General features: G+C 42.6%; 3 protein-coding genes across 3 annotated transcripts; 2 read left to right on the top strand and 1 right to left on the bottom strand.

Moving 5' to 3' along the window:
* The first annotated feature begins 670 nt into the window (after positions 1–670).
* LOC134459895 (interferon-induced protein 44-like) lies at positions 671–19,208 on the top strand. The gene is made up of 10 exons (XM_063212400.1): positions 671–787; positions 5,573–5,879; positions 7,814–7,858; positions 8,181–8,223; positions 9,507–9,714; positions 10,138–10,287; positions 10,914–11,085; positions 11,681–11,781; positions 12,180–12,401; positions 19,008–19,208. Exons 1-9 carry the CDS (start codon positions 707–709, stop codon positions 12,348–12,350), a joined length of 1,278 nt encoding a protein of 425 aa, XP_063068470.1. The 5' UTR covers positions 671–706; the 3' UTR covers positions 12,351–12,401; positions 19,008–19,208.
* Positions 12,414–14,145, top strand: LOC134459898 (zinc finger and SCAN domain-containing protein 29-like). Its single transcript, XM_063212402.1, has 2 exons — positions 12,414–13,245; positions 13,600–14,145. The coding sequence occupies exons 1-2, from the start codon at positions 12,798–12,800 to the stop codon at positions 14,085–14,087; spliced, it is 936 nt and encodes a 311-aa protein (XP_063068472.1). The 5' UTR covers positions 12,414–12,797; the 3' UTR covers positions 14,088–14,145.
* LOC134459585 (uncharacterized) lies at positions 14,616–15,503 on the bottom strand. Its single transcript, XM_063211938.1, has one exon. It carries the CDS (start codon positions 15,501–15,503, stop codon positions 14,616–14,618), a length of 888 nt encoding a protein of 295 aa, XP_063068008.1.
* Positions 19,209–19,988: the final 780 nt, after the last annotated feature.

The raw sequence follows: 19,988 nt of genomic DNA, 5'->3' as shown, positions 1-19,988 counted from the left end.
TACTGACGTCAGGAGAGTCCCTTTCTTCTTCTACGGTCAGAACTGGCGGCATGGTAAAGAGCAATGGTACTATGCTTGACAGCTGTCCTTAATTAATGTCCTTAAGAAATGTAATTTCAAATTCTTTGTATGACCAGTGCATGTAAAGGAATTGACAATAAAACCTACTTGACTTGACTTGACTTGACTTGAATTATCCCCTGCAATTACTGCAGACTGACAGCTGCAGCTAATTTGGCCACACACTGAACACTGACAACCGGATATCCTCTTTCGGCATATTTTTGCGGAGTTCCTGGATTTTGGGGAGTCACAATTTTTATCCATCATGGTGTCGCACCCACTAACCATGTGCAAGGGCTTTCATTTTCCATCCACTCATGTCCTCAGGCCACGCCTCCATACTAGACCGTGGCCAATGCATTTCCCCCCCGAGAGATTGTTCCTCTGTCTACTTTCTTTAGGCACTCTGACCTCAACCTGACCACTGGCTTTTCATTTCATTTTCTCCCTAATCTCACTCTCCCCTCACTCCTTTTCCTTAGATACCATTGTCTAATTGTTGTTGTTGTTGATTCTCAATAAATGAACCTAATTTTTACTTATGTTGCTTCCATTAACAAGCTGGGTCGTAACTCTCTCTCTCTTTGTGTGTGTGTGTGTGTGTGTGTGTGTTTTGGACACAGAGATTCCTCAGGTGGTGTTTATGACACGCGTGGATTTACTCTGTCCCTTGGTCAAGGATGATCTGCAGTCTGTCTACTCCAGCAAACAAATAAAGCACAAAGTAGGTTTTTTTTTCTTGTTGGCCTATAATATAGCAGACAAGAATTTCTCAACAAATAGCAGGATTATACAGGTAGCTGTTGCTGCTGGAGCGTACCTATATTTCCCGGGTCCTATGTTCCCCTGTCTTTGTATGGGACCGGGGAACTTAGGACCCTTTTTCTAAAAAAGGGTTCTATATTCCCTGCATTTTATGTTTCCGAGTTTTCAAATTGTGCCCTTCCCAAAACCATCCCTAAACCTAACCTGTCAGTAATGCAATGTTTCTGAGTTTTAAATTTGTGCCCTGGTAGTGCAGGTTCAATTGTCTCAATAATAAGGTTTAGGAACATTTCATATAGATTTTTCCAAATTGTGTTTTCTATCAACTACAGACCCCATAGTCTTCAGATCCACCTGTTTCCAATTTTTTTCTGAAGTGGAAACGCCCAAAATCCAAGATGGCGGATATATGGTCATATTCTAACACAATTGAATGTATGACCAAAACTATCCCTAAACCTAACCTGTCAGAGGTGCAACAACAACTTGCGCTTTGCCATGCGACTGCAGTCTACTTGGAAGCAGCGGGGAACATTGGACCCGGGAAACATAGGGATGAGCCCCCCATGGGTCAGCGGGAGAAATGAGTGGTAACACAAACATTCAACTTTATTGTATCAATAACAGGCAAACATAGGAAATTCATAGATTCATAAACTACAATACATGTGCTCCATACATTTGGTAAACATATAAACTGATGAATACATGTAAACGCCTAGTGTGTGTAGCAATTCATGAAGAGGCTTACTTTTTTTTTTTTGATATTGAAATTTGTATTACTTTTTTTCACAATCATACAACATATACATATACACATACCTTCACATACACGAGACAAAAGGAAGGGGGGGAGTGGGGGGGGGCTGCAGTGTTCAGAGTTCAGTTCAGATTTGTGTTCTTACAAGGGTCCCTGTGTGCCACCAGGCCTCTCTGTTGGCTTTAAAGGTAGGGCAGCCTGTTCCATGGCTAGGGTATCCATAAATTCGTTTTAGTCCATTGGTCCATATTGAAGCAGCTGTTCTTGCGTATTTTCCAATTGTCCGCTTTGCCACCAAAAATGCTAGACAGAGTACATGTTGTATTTTCCTTGCTTGCACTCCCTCTATTTCATTTCCAAGCAAGCATGCAAATGGGCAAGGGGTAATACATATATTAAATACAGCATACATGAAGAGGCTTACTGACGAGGCAGTTGAGCTGTTTGGCATTAGTTGGCTGCTGGCTTTATTCCCTTCCTAGCAGCTGTGCTAGAGTGTGTTGGTTGCTGGGGCGGCAACGGTACTGAGTGGAGGGTGTTGAATGTGCGAGGCAGTTGAGGGAAAGGCTTGCTTGAGGAGCTGTTGGAGGAGGTTGGTCCTCCTTGGATGGAGAGAATGTATTTCAGCTGCAGGGTCATCAGCCAGAAACCACCAATCGCCACCGTTTTGCTCCTTTAATTCTGGAACGTCTCCTGGTGGCGGAGCAGCTGATGGGTGCTATTGGCTGCCGTCTGGGGGTCAGGTGTTCTTTGTGTTCTTTTTTGTGTCCTTGCTTCTGTCTTTCCTCCGCAGTCAAAGCCAAAAGCTCCCTTTCTCTGCATCCTCTGCCAATTCCTTTGTTGCCTTCTTAAGTCTCCCTCCAGCGACTACCACGTCATTCAGGAGGCGTATGGTCAACGCATGGAGGTAGTATAAAGGGTGGTTTATGCCTCGAGATCAGCGTCACTGCATCATGATGCAGTGAGCCGCGCAGTTAACGGAGTGAAGCCCCCCCCATCACGCAGGTACTCTGGGGCACCTCCCCGAAATTGTGTCTCGACGCAGGGAGCGACGGCGTGAAAGGGCGAAAATAGGTCTCTGATTGGTCCTCTCGACCAGCCTGCTCTGTCCTCGAGTCGAGAACAAGCGCTACTTCCTTGTTCTAACCTTCGTCGGTCTACGGACTGTGAGCTCTTCATTAAATAAGTTGCCCGTGCTTTGTTGTTTGATTTATTTACACGAACCAAAGACAACACGTGCGCTTGCAAGTTACCACGCTGAAGTTATTTGGACAGTTGAACAGTGGTTCCGAGGACGAGGAAACATTCCGCTTCGTCCTCGACAAATGAGCCACTTCTTTGTTCCAAACTACCACGGTGGATGCCAGTGCGATCAAACATGCACGTGATATAAAGATGTAATGTTTCATTTTCTTTTTCGTCGAGTCTGTGAAGCTACAAAAACAACCGACACGTCTATTTTACTCTTTGTATTGAAGGCAGTTTGAGCGTGGAATGCCATCGCGCAGACCGTGCTTCAAAACAGGGCATAAACGAAAATTAACTGCATCATGGCTGCGTCAAGCTCACTCTGTGGCACAAGTAGGAAGCATAACCCGCCCTTAAGACCTGGAGACAGCGAACAAGTCCCACCCCATTCACTTCAATGGGAAAGGCTAGGCTAGTGAATTCAGCCAAAATTGAACACATTTTTCAGCTTCCAAGATGGAGTTTCATGGAGCTCATTTGCGATTACGTGCCACGTTACTGACTGACGTAAGGTCGACCAGAAAGCTATATGGAAGACGGGCATTGGATGCATGGAGGTATTATAAGGTGCTCAACCACAAGACCTACTGTTGTTGCCATGGCGCTGCATTGTTTGGCTGCCTTACTGGTAACTCCCACAACTGTGCAACTTTATAACTTATTTTATATGGTATTAGACCATATTTTAAAATGAACTTGAGTTGCCGTGACTGCGTGAGAGAAAAGGTACTTTTAAGTGCTGTCTTCACAATGTTTTCGGTTGTTTTTCTTAATTTAAACCGCGGATTGTGTCAGATGAGACGACGCGGTTGCGGAACTCTCCATGGAGACGGGAATGCCAAACGCGAATCGGAGTGGAAAAGCCTCGATCGACCAGCGGTGAACTGACAACTTCACACACGTTGGTGGGTGGATATTGGACTGCGCTTTGCCTCGCAGTGATCAGCTAGTGTCGTGAGGATTCCGTTTTGCCACTAAGCGAGTTCAACACGCCTCACTCCTCCACGGAAGCTCAGGTCTTCCCTATGACCATCTGACTTTTTCACAACAGCTGCGCCAGTGCATTGCCACGCCTACGTTCACTTCCCAGAGAGAACTTCACCTTGTTGTTGAGTCTACACAGCTATGGACAATTAAGAAAACTACTTTTATTTTATGATGTATAATTAATTTATGTAATTTATATTTTTCTGCACATATGGAGTTACCAACTCTCATTTCACTGCATGCTAGCTTAAGCTAGGGTTGTATGTGACAAATAAATTACTCTTACTCTTACTTACTCTTACTGTATATAGGTCTGTGTGCCCAACTCTAAACTCGCGCAGCCACCAATCACAGCCTGAACACTTCATGGAAAATAAGTCCGTGTCCAGGAGCACAGAATTTTGGAAAAATCCGTGCTCCTGGACACGGATTTTGTGTCCTTAACATCCGTGTCCAGGAGCACGGATTTTTTGGAGATCATGTTGCCAATCATCATGAGTGAAGAGGTATCGGAAATGACCGAATTTGTGAAAATGGAGACGAGGAAGTGTCTTGCGAATAGGCGAAGCTAACCAGCCAAATCCTGACCCCCTGGGTCAACAACCCAATGAAACCTCGGCATCCAGCCTCCACTGGGTAGATAGTCTTCCAGCCCGCCTCCCGGCACTCAGCAGCCAGCTCAGAGTACTTGGCCTTTTTTTGCTCAAAGGCAGCCTCGATCCCTTCCTCAATTGGCACGGTGTTCTCAATGAGGGCCACCGCTCTTGCCTTTGCGAACCACACCACTATGTCTGGCCGGAGAGATGTGTTGGTAATCTCTGTGAGAAACAGAAGCTTCCTGTCCAAATTGACCTTCATGCTCCACTCCTGGCCAGGAGTGAAGGGCCTTGCTGTTTCTCTTTGCCTGATGCTTCTGATCCCTCCTTCCGCGACAAAGATGGTGGGGTCCTCTGTCGGCGATGGTATTCTGCTACCCTGTCTGCACTCCTCCAGCACTTAAGCTAGCTTTCCCAAGACCTGGTCGTGACGCGATAGCTCGATTTTGCAGCCTGACAAGATATGCTGGAGGCTTACATTTGGAGCATTGCAGAGTGCGCAACATTCCTCATTTCCAAACCACTGGTGGAGGTTCCGAGGACAGGGAAGTGTGTCATAGGTTGAGCGTATAAGGAAGCTGAGTCTTGTCTGTGGGATCTTCCACACGTCTGACCAACTAATGTTCCTGTTTGAGATTCCCTCCCAGGTTGTCCAGCTTCCCTGCCGTCCCTGAGACAGATCCTTGATCTTGTAGCGGTCTTCCTCCATCCTCTTTGGACTTTGGACCAGAATCGTGGTGTATCTCCCCATCGTAGGACTGCTCTTCCTACCTGCACTCTGCCCATAATTTCCTTGTGCTGCAGCCAGTTTACAGCTTGGTCGACCTCGGTCTGGGCGTTCCACTTGCGGCCAGTCAGGATCCTGGCGTTAGCATTCCTGACTGGCTCATCTGTGGACTCCCGAAGCTCAAGGACCAACCTGGCCTTCTCTTGCAGAGATAGCACTTTATAGCTAAGCACTTTAGGGCTAGGTCCCCTGACAATGTTTTGTATATTAGTGAATGTAACTTCAGTAGTTACTGAACAAAATTGTGTTGGCTATTTATTTAAAAAACACTCGATGATACAATACACTTGCTTTTTAATTTAAGGTCAAGGTTAATATATAGAAGTGAGGAAAAAAGTGTGTTTTTGTGTGTGTGTCTTTGTTCAGATGGAGGATTACAAAAACGCGTTGGGTGTCCCCTTGAACTGCGTCTACCCAATAAAGAACTACCATGAGGGGAACAAGCTGGACCCCCATATGGACAGCCTGATTCTGGATGCACTGAAGAACGCTGTCATGTCTGCAAACGATTATGTTGAAAGACTACACAAGTCAGGCGCACAGTCCTCAGGAACACACTACCAGCAGCCAGTCACACACACAGAGCAGTCAGACAAATGTTTGGACACACCACAACCACAAAAACTGCCCACTCGCTCCATCAACAATGACGCCACAGATGGAGCATGTACAGGTCAGTAGTTTTTACATTTACATTTACATTACAGTACATATGGACACAAAGCTGGTTAGATATGTACATTAGTTCCCAACCTTTTTCTTCAGGGACCCATGTTTTTACTATTGTAAGCTTTGGTGACCCAACTGCGCGAGTGCCCGCATGAAAGTCACAAGATGCCCTCCGTTTCCTGCGAAAACTAATTTTAGTTATTTTATTCATCAATTCGTCTTTGGTCGAATATAAAATAAATGTTTAATGTAGCACTTACATTTTGATGCTTCTATGCATACATTCATTAAATGCTTTGTCATTTATTCAATATGGGCTATATATATTTAAAATTAACCCCCTTAAAATCAAGAGGTCTCTCTGTGGATCTTTGGCGACCCATAAGTTGGGTCCTGACCCATAGGTTGCAAACCACTGCATTAGAGTACATACACAGTTTTAAAAAATGTACTTAGAGAGTACTCTGGGACCACATACACTCTAGAACAGGGGTGTCAATAAGGCCTGGGGGCCGTATGGTTTAAAGGAGTCATCCGGTGTGAAATGGCTTACGTGTTAAAACGTGATGATGAGCCCTAACTTTTGTCACATACCTCGCCTCCACAGGTCCCCTACATTCCGAAGTCTGAGCGGTAGTCAGAATTCCAGAGTTTGTTGTTGACATGCAAAATGAGGCATACAGAATATTTCTAGTGCACAGTTAGTTTACAAACAGGGCCGTTTGTAGAGGCTGCGTCACAGCCCGGCTACAGCCTGCACCACAGAAGGGCTACAATTACAGAGACTCACTCAATCTATGCCTGCAGTTCACCTAGAGGGCGTTGTCGTGAGAGCGCAGTCAATTCATTCCACATGTCGAGTCTACACTCACCCGTTGGCGCCCCTTAGAGTGCAGTACTACCTGGAAATGTGGTGAGTGAAGTCTCTGTACTATAGATCATTAAGGACACAAGCCACCCTGCACACAAGTCTCCTGCCCTCTGGAAAGAGGTACAGGTGCTTCCTCTCCGGTACCACCAGACTAGCAAACAGCTTCATACACCAAGCAATCAGGATACTGAGCACTCAACCCACACTCCAATCACTGACAGACCCCCCACCTGCCAGCCAGCCAGGATCCTGCACTGCGCTAACAAAAACACAAACACAAACACACACACACACACACACACACACACACACACACACACACACGCACACACACTACTGTTTCTTATCATGGCTGTTTAGGGATGGGAATCGAAAAACGGTTTCGGTTGAGAACCGGTTCCGTGCGTCTCGATTCCATGGAATCGTTTGGCAGTTTACCTTATCACAGTTCTTATTACAGTTCTCTTATCGATTCCAAATATGAACGCAGCATACACCTGTAACTTTCCCACTTGGTGGATTCCACCAAGCACTACTAATTTAGTAGGCCAACAGCAAACAAAATCAGCCACTTGTTTGAACCGCTAAAAGGTTTGACGGTGCCAAAAAAAGTTCAGCGTGACATCCCTATTCTCCCAGTGCGTCGGCAGGCGACTGACGACATTCGTGGTTTGCTTTCATCACTGAAACAAAGGAAGACATTTCCTGGCCGTGGCTGTACTTCAGAACCACGGACAGCGATCTTGCCCAATACACCACGTAATCCAACAATCCCAGCTTCTCAAGTGCAGTGATCCGCTGACCCCGTGAAGCATTTTAATAGCCTGTCCACCGCGTGGACAGTGGAATAGGAGGGGGTAGTAACTTCAAGAGCCGAAAAAAAGTGATTTTGCCACCGCCCCATGACTCCCATCATGCTTTTTCTAGTATAGCGGAGGGATATATATGTACCTTGCAAAAAAACATTGCTATCATTTCTGCCCCGCAATGACACCATTGGCCTAAGTTTGAGACCCTGGCTCAAGGCCAAAATGTGTAAATGTGTGTTTTCTCTTTGTTCTTCTCAGGAGACAAGGGAGGACTTGATGGATTTGAGGACTTAATGTTTGCAGGTCAGTTTACACATGCACACACGTGTGCGCGCGCGCACACACACACACACACACACCAGGCTTGTACGAAATTCCGAATTGAATGAATTTGAATTCAAAGTAATGCCATAATATGAACACTAGGTGGTGGTGTTCTATGTACTCTCAATGGGTGGTGTAGCTTAAATTCAAAGAAATTCAAGGTAATGACACCACCTAGTGTTCGTATTATGGCATTACTTTGGATTCAAATTCATTCAATTTGGAATTTCATACAAACACACACACACACACACACACACACAAATGTATTTATCTCTGAATATCTGTGTCTGACTTTCAGCTCTTCGGGAATTGCACACTGAATGGAGAGAAATGGACTGGTCGTGAGTCCTCTTGCTGCATTATGCTTTTGTCATTGTTATGATTATTTCCTCAGCATTGTAACAGTAGTCAGTTTTGTAGTGTACATCTTTGTTTCTTGTAATGTTTGTACATCCCACGATGTAAACTGGATAAGGATTAGAACATCTGTCAGTGTTGATGAATAAATATCTATTTAATAATTAATTAATATAAGTTGCTTGCTTTATAGTTCTTAAAAGGGTGCACAGTAACATCGGTGTGAATGGAAATGTGGGATAATGAAAACCATACTGCTTTTCAGGAATATAATGAGAACAGGGCTTAAATGCCAAGAAATATGGCTTAAACTCCAAAACATTTAATTTTATTTCTCTGGTCTTATCTATCATTACGTTACATTACACTTACCTGACTTATTCAAAGCAACTTACAATTGTCAATTGTAAAGTGGGAGGAAAAAATTGTACAACTCTTGAAATTACTTGCATTGCTGTTGAAAATGGTCATAATAAAACGCACAAATCTGATGTGTAACACAACAGGAAACATCTGGTTGAGGTTATTGCAGCTAAAGGAGTGTCAACCACCTATTGAATACAAGGGTGTACTTACTTATTCCCAGCATGGCATCATGACAAGTACTGTAAGATAACGCACAGATTTGAACCGTCTATCCTGTTTGTGTAACCTTTGCAAGTTAATGTGTGCTCCACAACGCCCTGTGACATGTTAGGTTTAGGGATGGTTGTGGTCAGTGCACAATTTCGCAATAAATTTGCCAATACCTGTTTATTTCACGGTTCTTGGCAAAAGTAAATTTGATTCTAAGTATTCATTTGGGACAGCACCTAAAAGTTATCAAGAAACCTGAGTGAAGCCTGCTACCTACTTGATTTCAATAAAATATGATAACATGTCATGCTATCAATTGGTGGTATGGTATAATTGGTAGGCCTATAATTAGTGGCTTTAGTTATAGCAGAAACAGTTTGTTCATTCATATGATTCTCATGAAGATCAGATCACATATTTGATGACAAGTAAGGATGGGATTCAGGTAAGGTAAGGAGAGGTAAGGGTGGGATTTGTACCTGTAACCAGGGTGCGATTTGTAGGGGGGGTTGGTGGGGATTGTCCCCCCTTCTGGTTTTGATACCCCCACTTTTACGACTGGATTTTAATGTTTAGAGGTATGCAACTCCATTGATATTGCTTAAAATCTGAAACTTATCACCCCTTCTGGTTCTTCAACACATCACACCCTGCCTGTAACCCTCTGATCTTGTCTATTCCTCTGCTCCAGCAAGGACTGCAGGAACAGGATGGAGAGAGAGCTGAGGGAATTGCGTCCGTCCAATCCGGAGGTGAAGCATCTGCGTATCCTGCTGCACGGGCCAGTGGGGGCTGGCAAGTCCAGCTTCATCAACTCCATCGACACCGTCTTCCAGGGCCAGGTCAGCACTCGGGCTCTGGTGGGCGGCATGGAGTCTGACAAGTGCTCTACCAAGAAGGTACATGGCGCACAGTGCAAGCATACTTACAGCTCATGCCAAGGGGCAAGAGTACAGCTGGGAAACTGCACATTATGCACTGCAATATACAGTCATTCATTAATTTATCAACTACAGTATATCCTGGTGACATTGCAATTAGGATGCATTGCAATTTATCTAAGAAATATGCATGAAATTAAAGCAAAAAACCCTACAAAATAGTATTAACTCAATTCATAGTCAAGCATGCCAGTTCTCTTTAACTTGTTTCTGTTTATTAGTGAAATCATGAAGAGTTGTGTGTTCATGAATTCATTTATTTAGTTAGTTTTATGTTTCACTTTACATTTTTATTTTACAATACTTTTGTTGACTCTGAAGAAGACGTGAGACGTCCTCCGGTGACTCATTTCCCCCCCCACAATATTTTTGTTCTTGCAGTACCAAACTTATGCATTTATGAATGGGGATTCAGGAAGCCTTCCCTTTGTCGTGAACGACACGATGGGTCTTGCAAAAGAAAATTTGAACGGAGTACAAGTGAATGACATCATCAGTGCCCTGAAAGGCCGTATGAGAAATAAGTACAAGGTATGTGCCCTGTATCAGTCTGACTGTATCAACTGTCGCAATTCAAGTACAACCTTTATATATACTGTCAATGAGTACAACAATGTCCCTTACGCAACAAAAACGTATTTCTCAGTATATGATGTGACATATTTTATGTCTATTCATATATCGTGAACATTATATTATTATATATCATATAATATATTACATAAAAATATATATTATATATTGTATAATATATTACATAACAATATACGGTATGTAATATGGCATGTTAATATATTATACAGTGTATATAATATATTTGACAGTAGCCTATACTGCATTATTGCCGTTTTCGTATTGAAAAATATGCGGAAATATGTCTAAAAATATATTGGAAAATATACGAGGTAATACAATATTTATTATATGGAAATATGTCTTAAATATGTTGAAAAATATGCAAGGTAATATAACCTGATTTATACGGAAATACGTCTTAGATATATTGAACAATGTCAAAGTTCTCGAATCAACGCCTGTCCTCCAAAGGTAATTTCAGTCAAAAGTTTTAGGTTTCACATTTCTTTATTGTGTTTTTCACCTTCAACGCAAGTCTTAATGTGGAGTAGGGTAAAAATACTTGTTTTCTCATCACCCAGTTCAACCCCGTGTCTCCCCTCTCTGAGGGAGATCCGTTCTACAACTCCAACCCCTCCCTGAATGAGCGGGTGCACTGCTTGGTCAGCGTGATCTCCATGGATACCATCAGCTGCATGGACGATGACATCATCACCAAGATGCAGGCCATCAGAGAGGCAGCCAGTGACCTGGGTAGTTATCCCAATGAAGATTAGAGATATGTGAGATTAGATATGTGACATGCTAACCATTCACTAATGTTACCTTTTTCATGAATACTTACCACCACCATCAAATTCAAAGTATTCATTTTGACTGGGAAAATTGCTCTTTTCATACATTAAAAGGGGGATCTTCTCCATGGTCTGCCAGTTTGAATTTCAAGAAATAGACATTAGCTGCAAAAATTACTGTACTTGGGCCATACTAGAAAATATTAGTTTATTACTTAGTAAACCTTCATGAAAAACATCAAATTTGGCAATCGGCAACCCAGTTTCAATGAGCAGCATGGTTGCAGTACCTTTTTTGTCCATTTCCTGCACAGTGTACCTTTAAAGAAAGAGGGGGGCTTAGACGGTAGACTTAGACTTAGACAATTAGGGGGCCTAGACAGTAGTATTAAATACACTCTCTAACTCTCTAAGCATTGAATTAATGCTTACAGTACTTAAATCAAGAGTTGAATTTACCAACATTTGCATTGGGCCTACTCTTTAAGAGTTAAGAAGCATTAGTTATGGGAAAATGAAGATACTAACTGGTGTACTTTGTGTGATTGTGGCAGATATTCCACAAGCCATTGTCTTGACAAAGGTGGATAAAGTTTGCACATTGGTGAAACAGGACCTGAGGAAGATTTACTTCAGCGAGCAGATTCAGCAAATGGTATGCTCTGTGTCTTTTACTTTGTGTGTGTGTGTGTGTGTGTGTGTGTGTGTGTGTGTGTGTGTGTGTGTGTGTGTGTGTGTGTGTGTGTGTGTGTGTGTGTGTGTGTGAGGATCTAAGGATGATTATTGAACTGAAGTGCGTGCTTAATGTACACTGCAATGCACTGTACAATAACGTGTATTAGTTATGTGTGTTTTTCTTGTATTTGTGTATTTATGTACCGTAAGCTGACAGACAACTTAATTTCCTTCAGAATTAATAAAAGTACTCTGCTTTATTTGTGTGTGCATTGCTCTCCTCACATTTTTCACACAGTTTGTAACTTTTCCACCTTTCAACAAAAATGACTTCTGTAGATGGTAATTTAACCTGTGGGCATTTCCGTGTGTTTTCAGATGAACAAGTGCAGTCTTAAACTCAACGTCCCCATGAACTGCATCTTCCCTGTGCAAAACTACCATAAAGAGATTCACTTGGATCAGGAGATGGACTGCCTTGTCTTAACTGCTCTAAAAAAAATTGTTCATTCTGCCCATCAGTATGTTGCAATGGAGAATTTTAGCTAAATAGGCCTACCTTCAAAGAGATAGATCACCTGATACCTTGCCTTCATTAAGGGCGTATTCACACCAACCACGTTTGGTCCGGACCAAAGGACCAAACGGACCAGGTTCGGACCTTTTGGGATGGTCTGAATACAAACCAGCGAATCCTGGTCCGGACCAAACAAGCGGACCGAGACCGAGCTGAAAGGTCGGACTCGGTCCGGATCAAACGAACCCTGGTGCGGACCTTTTGGATGTGTGAAAGCAGACCGGACCTAATCCCAGACTTTTTGCTTTTTTGTACCTCGGGAGCTTCCGTCGTTTGTCGAGATTCATGGGAAACAGAGTGTAAACAACGCGACTCCACAACTTGTCAGGTCCTGGTGTTGCTAGGTAACATAGTATAAACCGACCGGCCACTTTGTTGTCCAACGTTTAGGGGAAAAACAAACAAACAAACAAAAAACAATGAGTAGGGGACAGACCTGGGCAGATGAGGAGACCCGTGCTCTCGTCGACATTTGGTCGGATACCCAAATTTCGGATATGTTGGAGCATACGCACAAAAATGCCGACGTATTTGCTATATTTTCAGAGAAACTACGAAAGGAAGGGTTCAGCCGGTCACCGGAGCAGTGCAGGCTGAAATTAAAAAAACTCCGACAGACATATCTAAAAATCCGCGACACACTGGCAAAAAGTGGCAGCTCCAGTGACGCAAAGTTAAAGTTCAAGTACTTCGATGACATCGACGCTATTCTCGGGACAACTCCGCTTGCTTCGCCGGTAGACCTCGTAGAGGGGACCCTGCCGGCACCGGCGAGAAGTGAGAATGGCAACCGCCAGCGGAGCCCACCATCATCACCTGCTAGCGTTGTGCCAGTTCCCGCAGAGGAGGTCGAGGATTATTTGAACGGTGAGTACTTACACTTTTATTTGATGTACCTGTGTATCGCCCTGATGACTCCGATATGTTACCATGTTGTCCAGTTGGGTTCTTCTTTTATAAAACATTAATCAAGACAAGACGAGACCGGGAAACGAGTGGGGTCCCTTCACTGGTGTAATGGCTTAACTGAGCTAATACACTGGTGAATTTTATGACATATAAGGGGATCCGGGTAAAACGTCTCCATCTACTGTCTTGGCATGGATTTACATGTAGGCCTACTTAGATTACACCATACATAGGTTATAGCCTACCATCCTGCAACATGCTGTGTCATCATACTCTGACATTAACCTCACTTTTTGCTATTTCCCTTGACAGACATGCCATCCAGTAGAAAAATAAGCATTCCCGGAGCAAAAGCCAGGCAGCATTTGGGCAGAAAACGTAAGGCTGCTGCACAGAGTGAGGATGCGCAGGATTTTTTGAAGAGGCAACAACAGCAGCTTCAGCAACTGATGGATGCGGAGAAAGAGCGTCAGGAGAAGGAAGACACGTATTTGGAAAATTTCCTCAGGGCACAGCGGGAGGCAGAGGAAAGGCGATATGAAATGATGAGAGCCCAAATGAGTGAGAATAACAACATGTTCCGCTTACTGTTTAGTGCCATGTCCAACAATCAACAACAGCACCCACATCTTCCACCACAGCACCCACAAGGTCCACCACAGCACCCTCCAGTAAATTACTGGATGCCTAACCACCCAGGCCCAGCTCTGGCAAACACTGGTCCTACCTGGCCCACTACTGGAGCAAATGAAATCTCAGAAATTCTGCATCAAGTCAATAGTAGCCATCTGTATGAATGAAATGTAATACCTTTTAATGCATTGAAAATATTTATTTTGCCACCTGTATGAAAATCGTAATGTAATGTGTTTTAATGGATTGATCATTTATGTATCTACTTAACTATTTAATTATTTATCTATTTATGTAGGCCTATCTATCTATTTAGGCATATGTGTTCATGTGCTTGCTTATGCATTATTATTCACTTATGCATTATTATTATTGTTATTATTATTATTATTATCTATTTATTTAGGCTAACTATTTATCTATTTATGTAGGCCTATCTATCTATTTAGGCCCATTTATCCATGTGCTTGCTTATGCATTATTATTCACTTATGCATTATTATTATTGTTATTATTATTATTATTATCTATTTATTTAGGCTAACTATTTATCTATTTATGTAGGCCTATCTATCTATTTAGGCCTATTTATCCATGTGCTTCCTTATGCATTCTTATTCACTTCTGACAAAGAAACAGAAAGAATAAATACATTTAACTTGTACTTTTGTTTCTCATTTCCTGTCATATTTATTTCAAAATCTTGCAAAGTACCTACAAAGAGCATTTCGTATAGCATGAGCCCACTGCTGCCCTTGTTCGTTCTGTCCGTCATTCTCATTCTCTCCACCTTCCTCCTCTTCATCTTCGTCCTCCACATAGTTGTCCTCCTCATCGAACTCCTCATTCTGTTCTTCACACAAATTGTGCAAAACGCAACATGCTGCTGTCACCTGGCTAACTAAAGTAATGTGGTGATCCTGTGGCTTTATCAGGCACCTCCAGCGACCCTTGAGCCGCCCAAAGGCCCTCTCCACAACCATTCTGGCCTGGCTCTGGCGGTAATTGAAGCTGACCTGTTCGGCACTTAATCCTCTGTCAGGGTAAGGCTTTACAATCCATGGGAGCATGGGGTAGGCTTTATCCCCTAAAAGGAAAAGAGGCACGTTCACATCCTCAAAAACCTCAGTCCACTGTGGTAAAATGTCATTTGCTTGCATGTGGTCGAATAAAGAAGACAGGGATAAAACCCGGGAGTCATGCACTCGTCCTGGCTGTCCAATATTTACATCCCAGAACTTCATTTTGTGGTCTACCACAGCCTGAAGAATAATGGAGTATTGCCCCTTCCTGTTGTAATAGTGGGATGGTGAATCTACCGGTGCCTTAATTGGAATGTATGAGCCATCTATGGCACCCACAACTTGGGGGAATCGCCATTTGTCTCTGAACGCTTGAGTGATTGTTCGGCAGTAGGCCAAACTTGGAGGTTTAATAAATATTGGCTTGAGGACTGTGTTGATGGCCGTTATTACCTCCTGTGTGACCACACAACAGGTGGAAATTCCGATGCCAAATAAATTTGAGAGAGACCTGTATTCTATATTCGTTGCCAGCCTCCACAAACACACTGCCACTCTCATCTCGACAGAGAGGGCCCTCCTGTAACTGGTGTGCTGGCGGGTCAGGAGGGGTCGCAGCATACCACAAACGTAGTCGAACGTTGCCCTTCTCATTCGGAAATTCTGTACAAACTGCCTGTCTGTCCAGATAGTCATTACAAGGTGCCACCAATCTTGGGACCGTTCATTGACCCAGATTCTCCTGAGAACAGAGAAACCCAAACATCATGTCATCATTAGAAATAAAAACAATAATATTAATTATATTTATGTTCAATGCTCCAGTACACACAATGGCAGTAAACACAAAATTCTGCATTTATTGTCACCTGCTTAATAGGTCATACAAGGAAAATATAATTATGTAAAGGGGGAAGGGTCCTAGGCTAGCTTCTTGTCTGACTGGTGGTTTGTTTTTATCTGTGGTATATGCAATGTGTTGTATTCATTCGATGCACTAGGTGGAGCCTAATAGCTGTGTACCAGAGACGTGCGGTCAGGGTAGGCAGGGTAGGCAGTGCCTACCCTGGGATAAATGTCTTAAAAATAAAAACTAACACGTGTTTAAAAAATATATTCTTCAGAGTTCACATACACAACAATAACATTGATTCAGCATAAATTATGAGCTGTTTAAAGTACAGTATACGCAGGACAACGATCAAAAACCTAAGTAATCGCACAAAGCAAAGCGCTCAGGCTTGGGCAGGTTGCCGTGGCAACGCGCAGTCCCGGCTGGTAGCAGAGACAGGCTGAAAGCAGAGCTTTCGAATGCCAGCCAGGCAGCCAGGTAAGGCTCGCTTTTCCTCTGCCTAGCCTGCCTTCAATGCTGTCAATGTAGAAGTTTGCGCATGCGTATTAAGTTGTCACATAGCTTGTCAATGGGACTAAAAGCAGAGCCTTTACTCTGTGGCGGGAGTATGTGAGCCAATCACAGCGCCCAAAATGAAAAATTGTTACAATTCAGGTAGTAGCCAATTTCTGCCCTACAGGCAGCCATGATAGCAACAACTAGCAAGGCAAGGCTTGTTCAAATCTCTAGCCGTATCGGAAAGAAAACATGGCAGTTTTTGTCTCTTTGTCTTTATTATTTTAAAAAATGTCGAGAAGTAGCAAGAAAGACGGTTCAAGTGACAGACAGCTGAGCCGTTTGCAATCGCTGCATTGTGGAAATATTCAACATCAGATGGGTAGCAGCTTCAAGTAGTTTGCACTGGGACAAAATGTCTTCATCATGTCAACCACCCCGGGCTTTTAATGGACTGCATGAAAAACACAGCCTAGGCTAGGCCTACTTGTGATTCTGCTTTAAGGTAAGATTCATCTAATTATTATGCTGTGGGTAGCCTTTTAACATGAACATGCTCAAGTTTTTTCGTGGTGCCTTTTGTTGTCACTTGTTTGTCAGGGAGTTGACATTGAAGATTGGTTGTGCGGTGGTGGACATGAATAGACCGTGTGTGTGTTATTATGGACGCGAGATTGTTTTTTGAGCGTACGACATGACTCCATTTCCCTAATTTATTATGATGATGACTACGCAATGCGTGAGTTGTGTGGAGCCTGTTAGCAAGTGCAGCTGCGTTCTTTTGAAGTGCGCGGTGTGCGAGTCGAGATCAACGTGGAACAGGAAGATTGACTGGGGATGGTTTCTCGGAGTGCTTCCGCACTCACAAATTGACTTAATTTGAAACACCTTGCACAACCGTAGCTGAAGTGTTTGAGAATACTATCACGCACAAGAATGAGTCTCAGAAGTGGTTTCGTTGGTTTACTCGATACTGTCTGAATGCACGGGTCATGTTTGCAAGCAACCCGCCCCCTTGCCTACTTTCCTTCTTGTCTGTGAGTGTTTGATTATCAGCACAAAACGCGGCAGTGAAGCAGGAGCTGTTACCTAGGTTGGTTTATTGCTAAATGTAAATCGTTTCCCCCTCACATGCTATGGTGTGATTCACAGTTGGTGAACTAGACATTTTATCTTCAAAAGTAGGCTACACTGTGCTACCCTCCATCCATGTGAAACACCCTGGCATTTGCAACAGAATAAACAGAAGAGCAACAAAATCAACTGCTAAAGCCAAAAGTTAAAGCTTTTTCCCCAAAATGTTGTAGCTTTCTAAATTATTATTGTAAAATGTAGGCCTACAGGTCCTTAAAGGTGTACAAAGTATGGGTCCTGGAGCTAATTTGGCAATTTGGCAAAACAAATAAGTGTAGCTGACCTTTTCAAGAAATTGAAATTATGTTTTCACTTATTGTTTCAGATTTAGGTCTACTGACAATGTCCAAATGTCTAAATAGTGTAACCTATTATTTAGTTATTAGAGCTGTGGTGGTTAAGCACTGATGGCATCTTATAGCCTACTTTATATTTGCAGTATTTAGAGAAACATACTAATTTGTTGCACATTAAAGACCATATCAGCATGTTTATGTGAATAGGCCTATTTGCCTATTCAAACCATACCTTGTGGCATAAGGCCCCCCTCTCACACACACACACACACACACACACACACACACACACACACACACACACACACACGTTACATTTCAGATCTGCATGAAAGGGGACTATTTGTTCAAAGTTTTTAGTCTTTTGTAAAAGTTTTTAGCTGATAGTGACTCTCCAGATTTGGTTAAAATGCAGGAAATTGTATCTAAGAAATACATTTTTTTCTGGGGGAGGACCGAACCCACCGTTAATATATATATTATATTATATATTATATATATTATATATTATATATATATATATATATATATATTCTATATTTACTGCCTACCCTACCATACCCTTCACTGCACGTCACTGCTGTGTACAGTATAATAACAAGCAGAGTAGAAGAACAGTAGGCTACAAAAATGAAGGCACAGAAGGCACGTTCTGTTTATGCTACGTTTCTTTTTGCTTTAATAGGCCTACATGTATCGTTATTTTTAACATTGAGTGTTCATATGACACTACGATATCACGAGAGGGCTCAACAGCACACAGAAAGGCAAGTAGGATTTTGATTGACTGGTGAAAGCAGAAAATTATGTACCGGTAGCTTCCACATGGTGATGCCTACAGCTCTAGGAATACGAATATCTCGATAGATTTATGCCTACCTTATACGTCTCGCTTGAAGAGCCTGAATTGTCATAGCTTGATGAGCAGACATCAACGCTATCCTCCGCAGCCGCCTGGCCCTTTGACGTCGTTGTTGTAAAATTACTCTTACAACAGCATAGTTGGATAGTTGTACAAATTGGAAAACATTCAAAATACATGTCAATGTGATGATATTAAACGCAATAACGGCACGGAAAGCGTCCATGACTATGCCTACTATTCACTTTGCACTTTGTGTTGCGCGAGTCTGTTTGGACCAATAGCTGAACGACCTCGGGGCGCGTGGCTTTGTTGACAGATTTTGGTCCGTTGACAGTCTGAAAGCGAACCGAACCCCCCCAAAAAAAAGGTTCGGATCAAAGCAAGTGAACTATCGGACTTTCCTGGTCTGAATACGCCCTAAGTCACCTTAAGCCTTTCACGCAGAGCCTCTAATATAAACTTAATGTTACCAAAATGGTAATAACCGAGACTCATCAATGTTGTTATTGTGCAATTGAGATGTTCATCAGTGAATCAGTTCGCAATCCCTTTTGTATCACATCCATGTTGTATGAGCAATGGCTTTTGTAGGTTACAATGAACTCTTGAAAATAAAAAGGTTTTATTGACCGAAAGTTTCAGGATTTTACCCATTTTCTGAGTGTTCCCCACTGAAATGTTCTTCATCGGCTGAGTAATTTGCAACCCAGATAGCAAGCTTACATTGAATCGATGTAGAATCAGCATTCCATTGCCGACGCTAAACCATTGAAACAACATCAGATGTCGATGTTGATTTAGCATCAGTTTGCACCCTCGACTAACATTGAAACTATGTTGATTTTGTAACTATGGATCCACGCAACTTCAACTGTATTTCGATACGTGCCTATATTGAAACAACATTGAAATTTCGACGTAACTAAAAATCAATGAGCTTTCAATGTTATTTCAATAGAAAGGCTACCAGAATTATCTGGCTCATATATCCTGCTTTATCTACAGCCAGGATCCACATATTAATAATATAAAATAATAAATATGAAACACAAGATGTTTATTAAGAAATATGTTTATTATTTGAATTAGGCCTATTTTAATTACTGTCACCGCGACTGGCACCTCCAGCTCTGTCCGGCGCATAGGCCTAGCGCAGCCATGCACAGCTTGTGTAAAAACAAGATCATCCATCCGATTCCCACCAGGCTGTTGAGCGAGGGCATCTGAAACACACAAAATATAGTTTTAATTAAAATGAATCCTAACAACACACATCGGTCCATAAAACTTTTCAAATCCCATATCGTGCAATTTCTGAAATATTGTAATGGGTGTTATCACAGCATGTGTAGGCTACGTTGCGATATAGGCTAGAGTAGGCCTACATCTGTTGTGATAACATC

This window comes from Engraulis encrasicolus, chromosome 12 (genome assembly GCF_034702125.1).
Source record: "Engraulis encrasicolus isolate BLACKSEA-1 chromosome 12, IST_EnEncr_1.0, whole genome shotgun sequence".
NCBI classification, from domain to species: Eukaryota; Metazoa; Chordata; class Actinopteri; order Clupeiformes; family Engraulidae; genus Engraulis; species Engraulis encrasicolus.
Note: the sequence above shows the minus strand (reverse complement) of the source record. Positions and strands in the feature narration are given on the sequence as shown.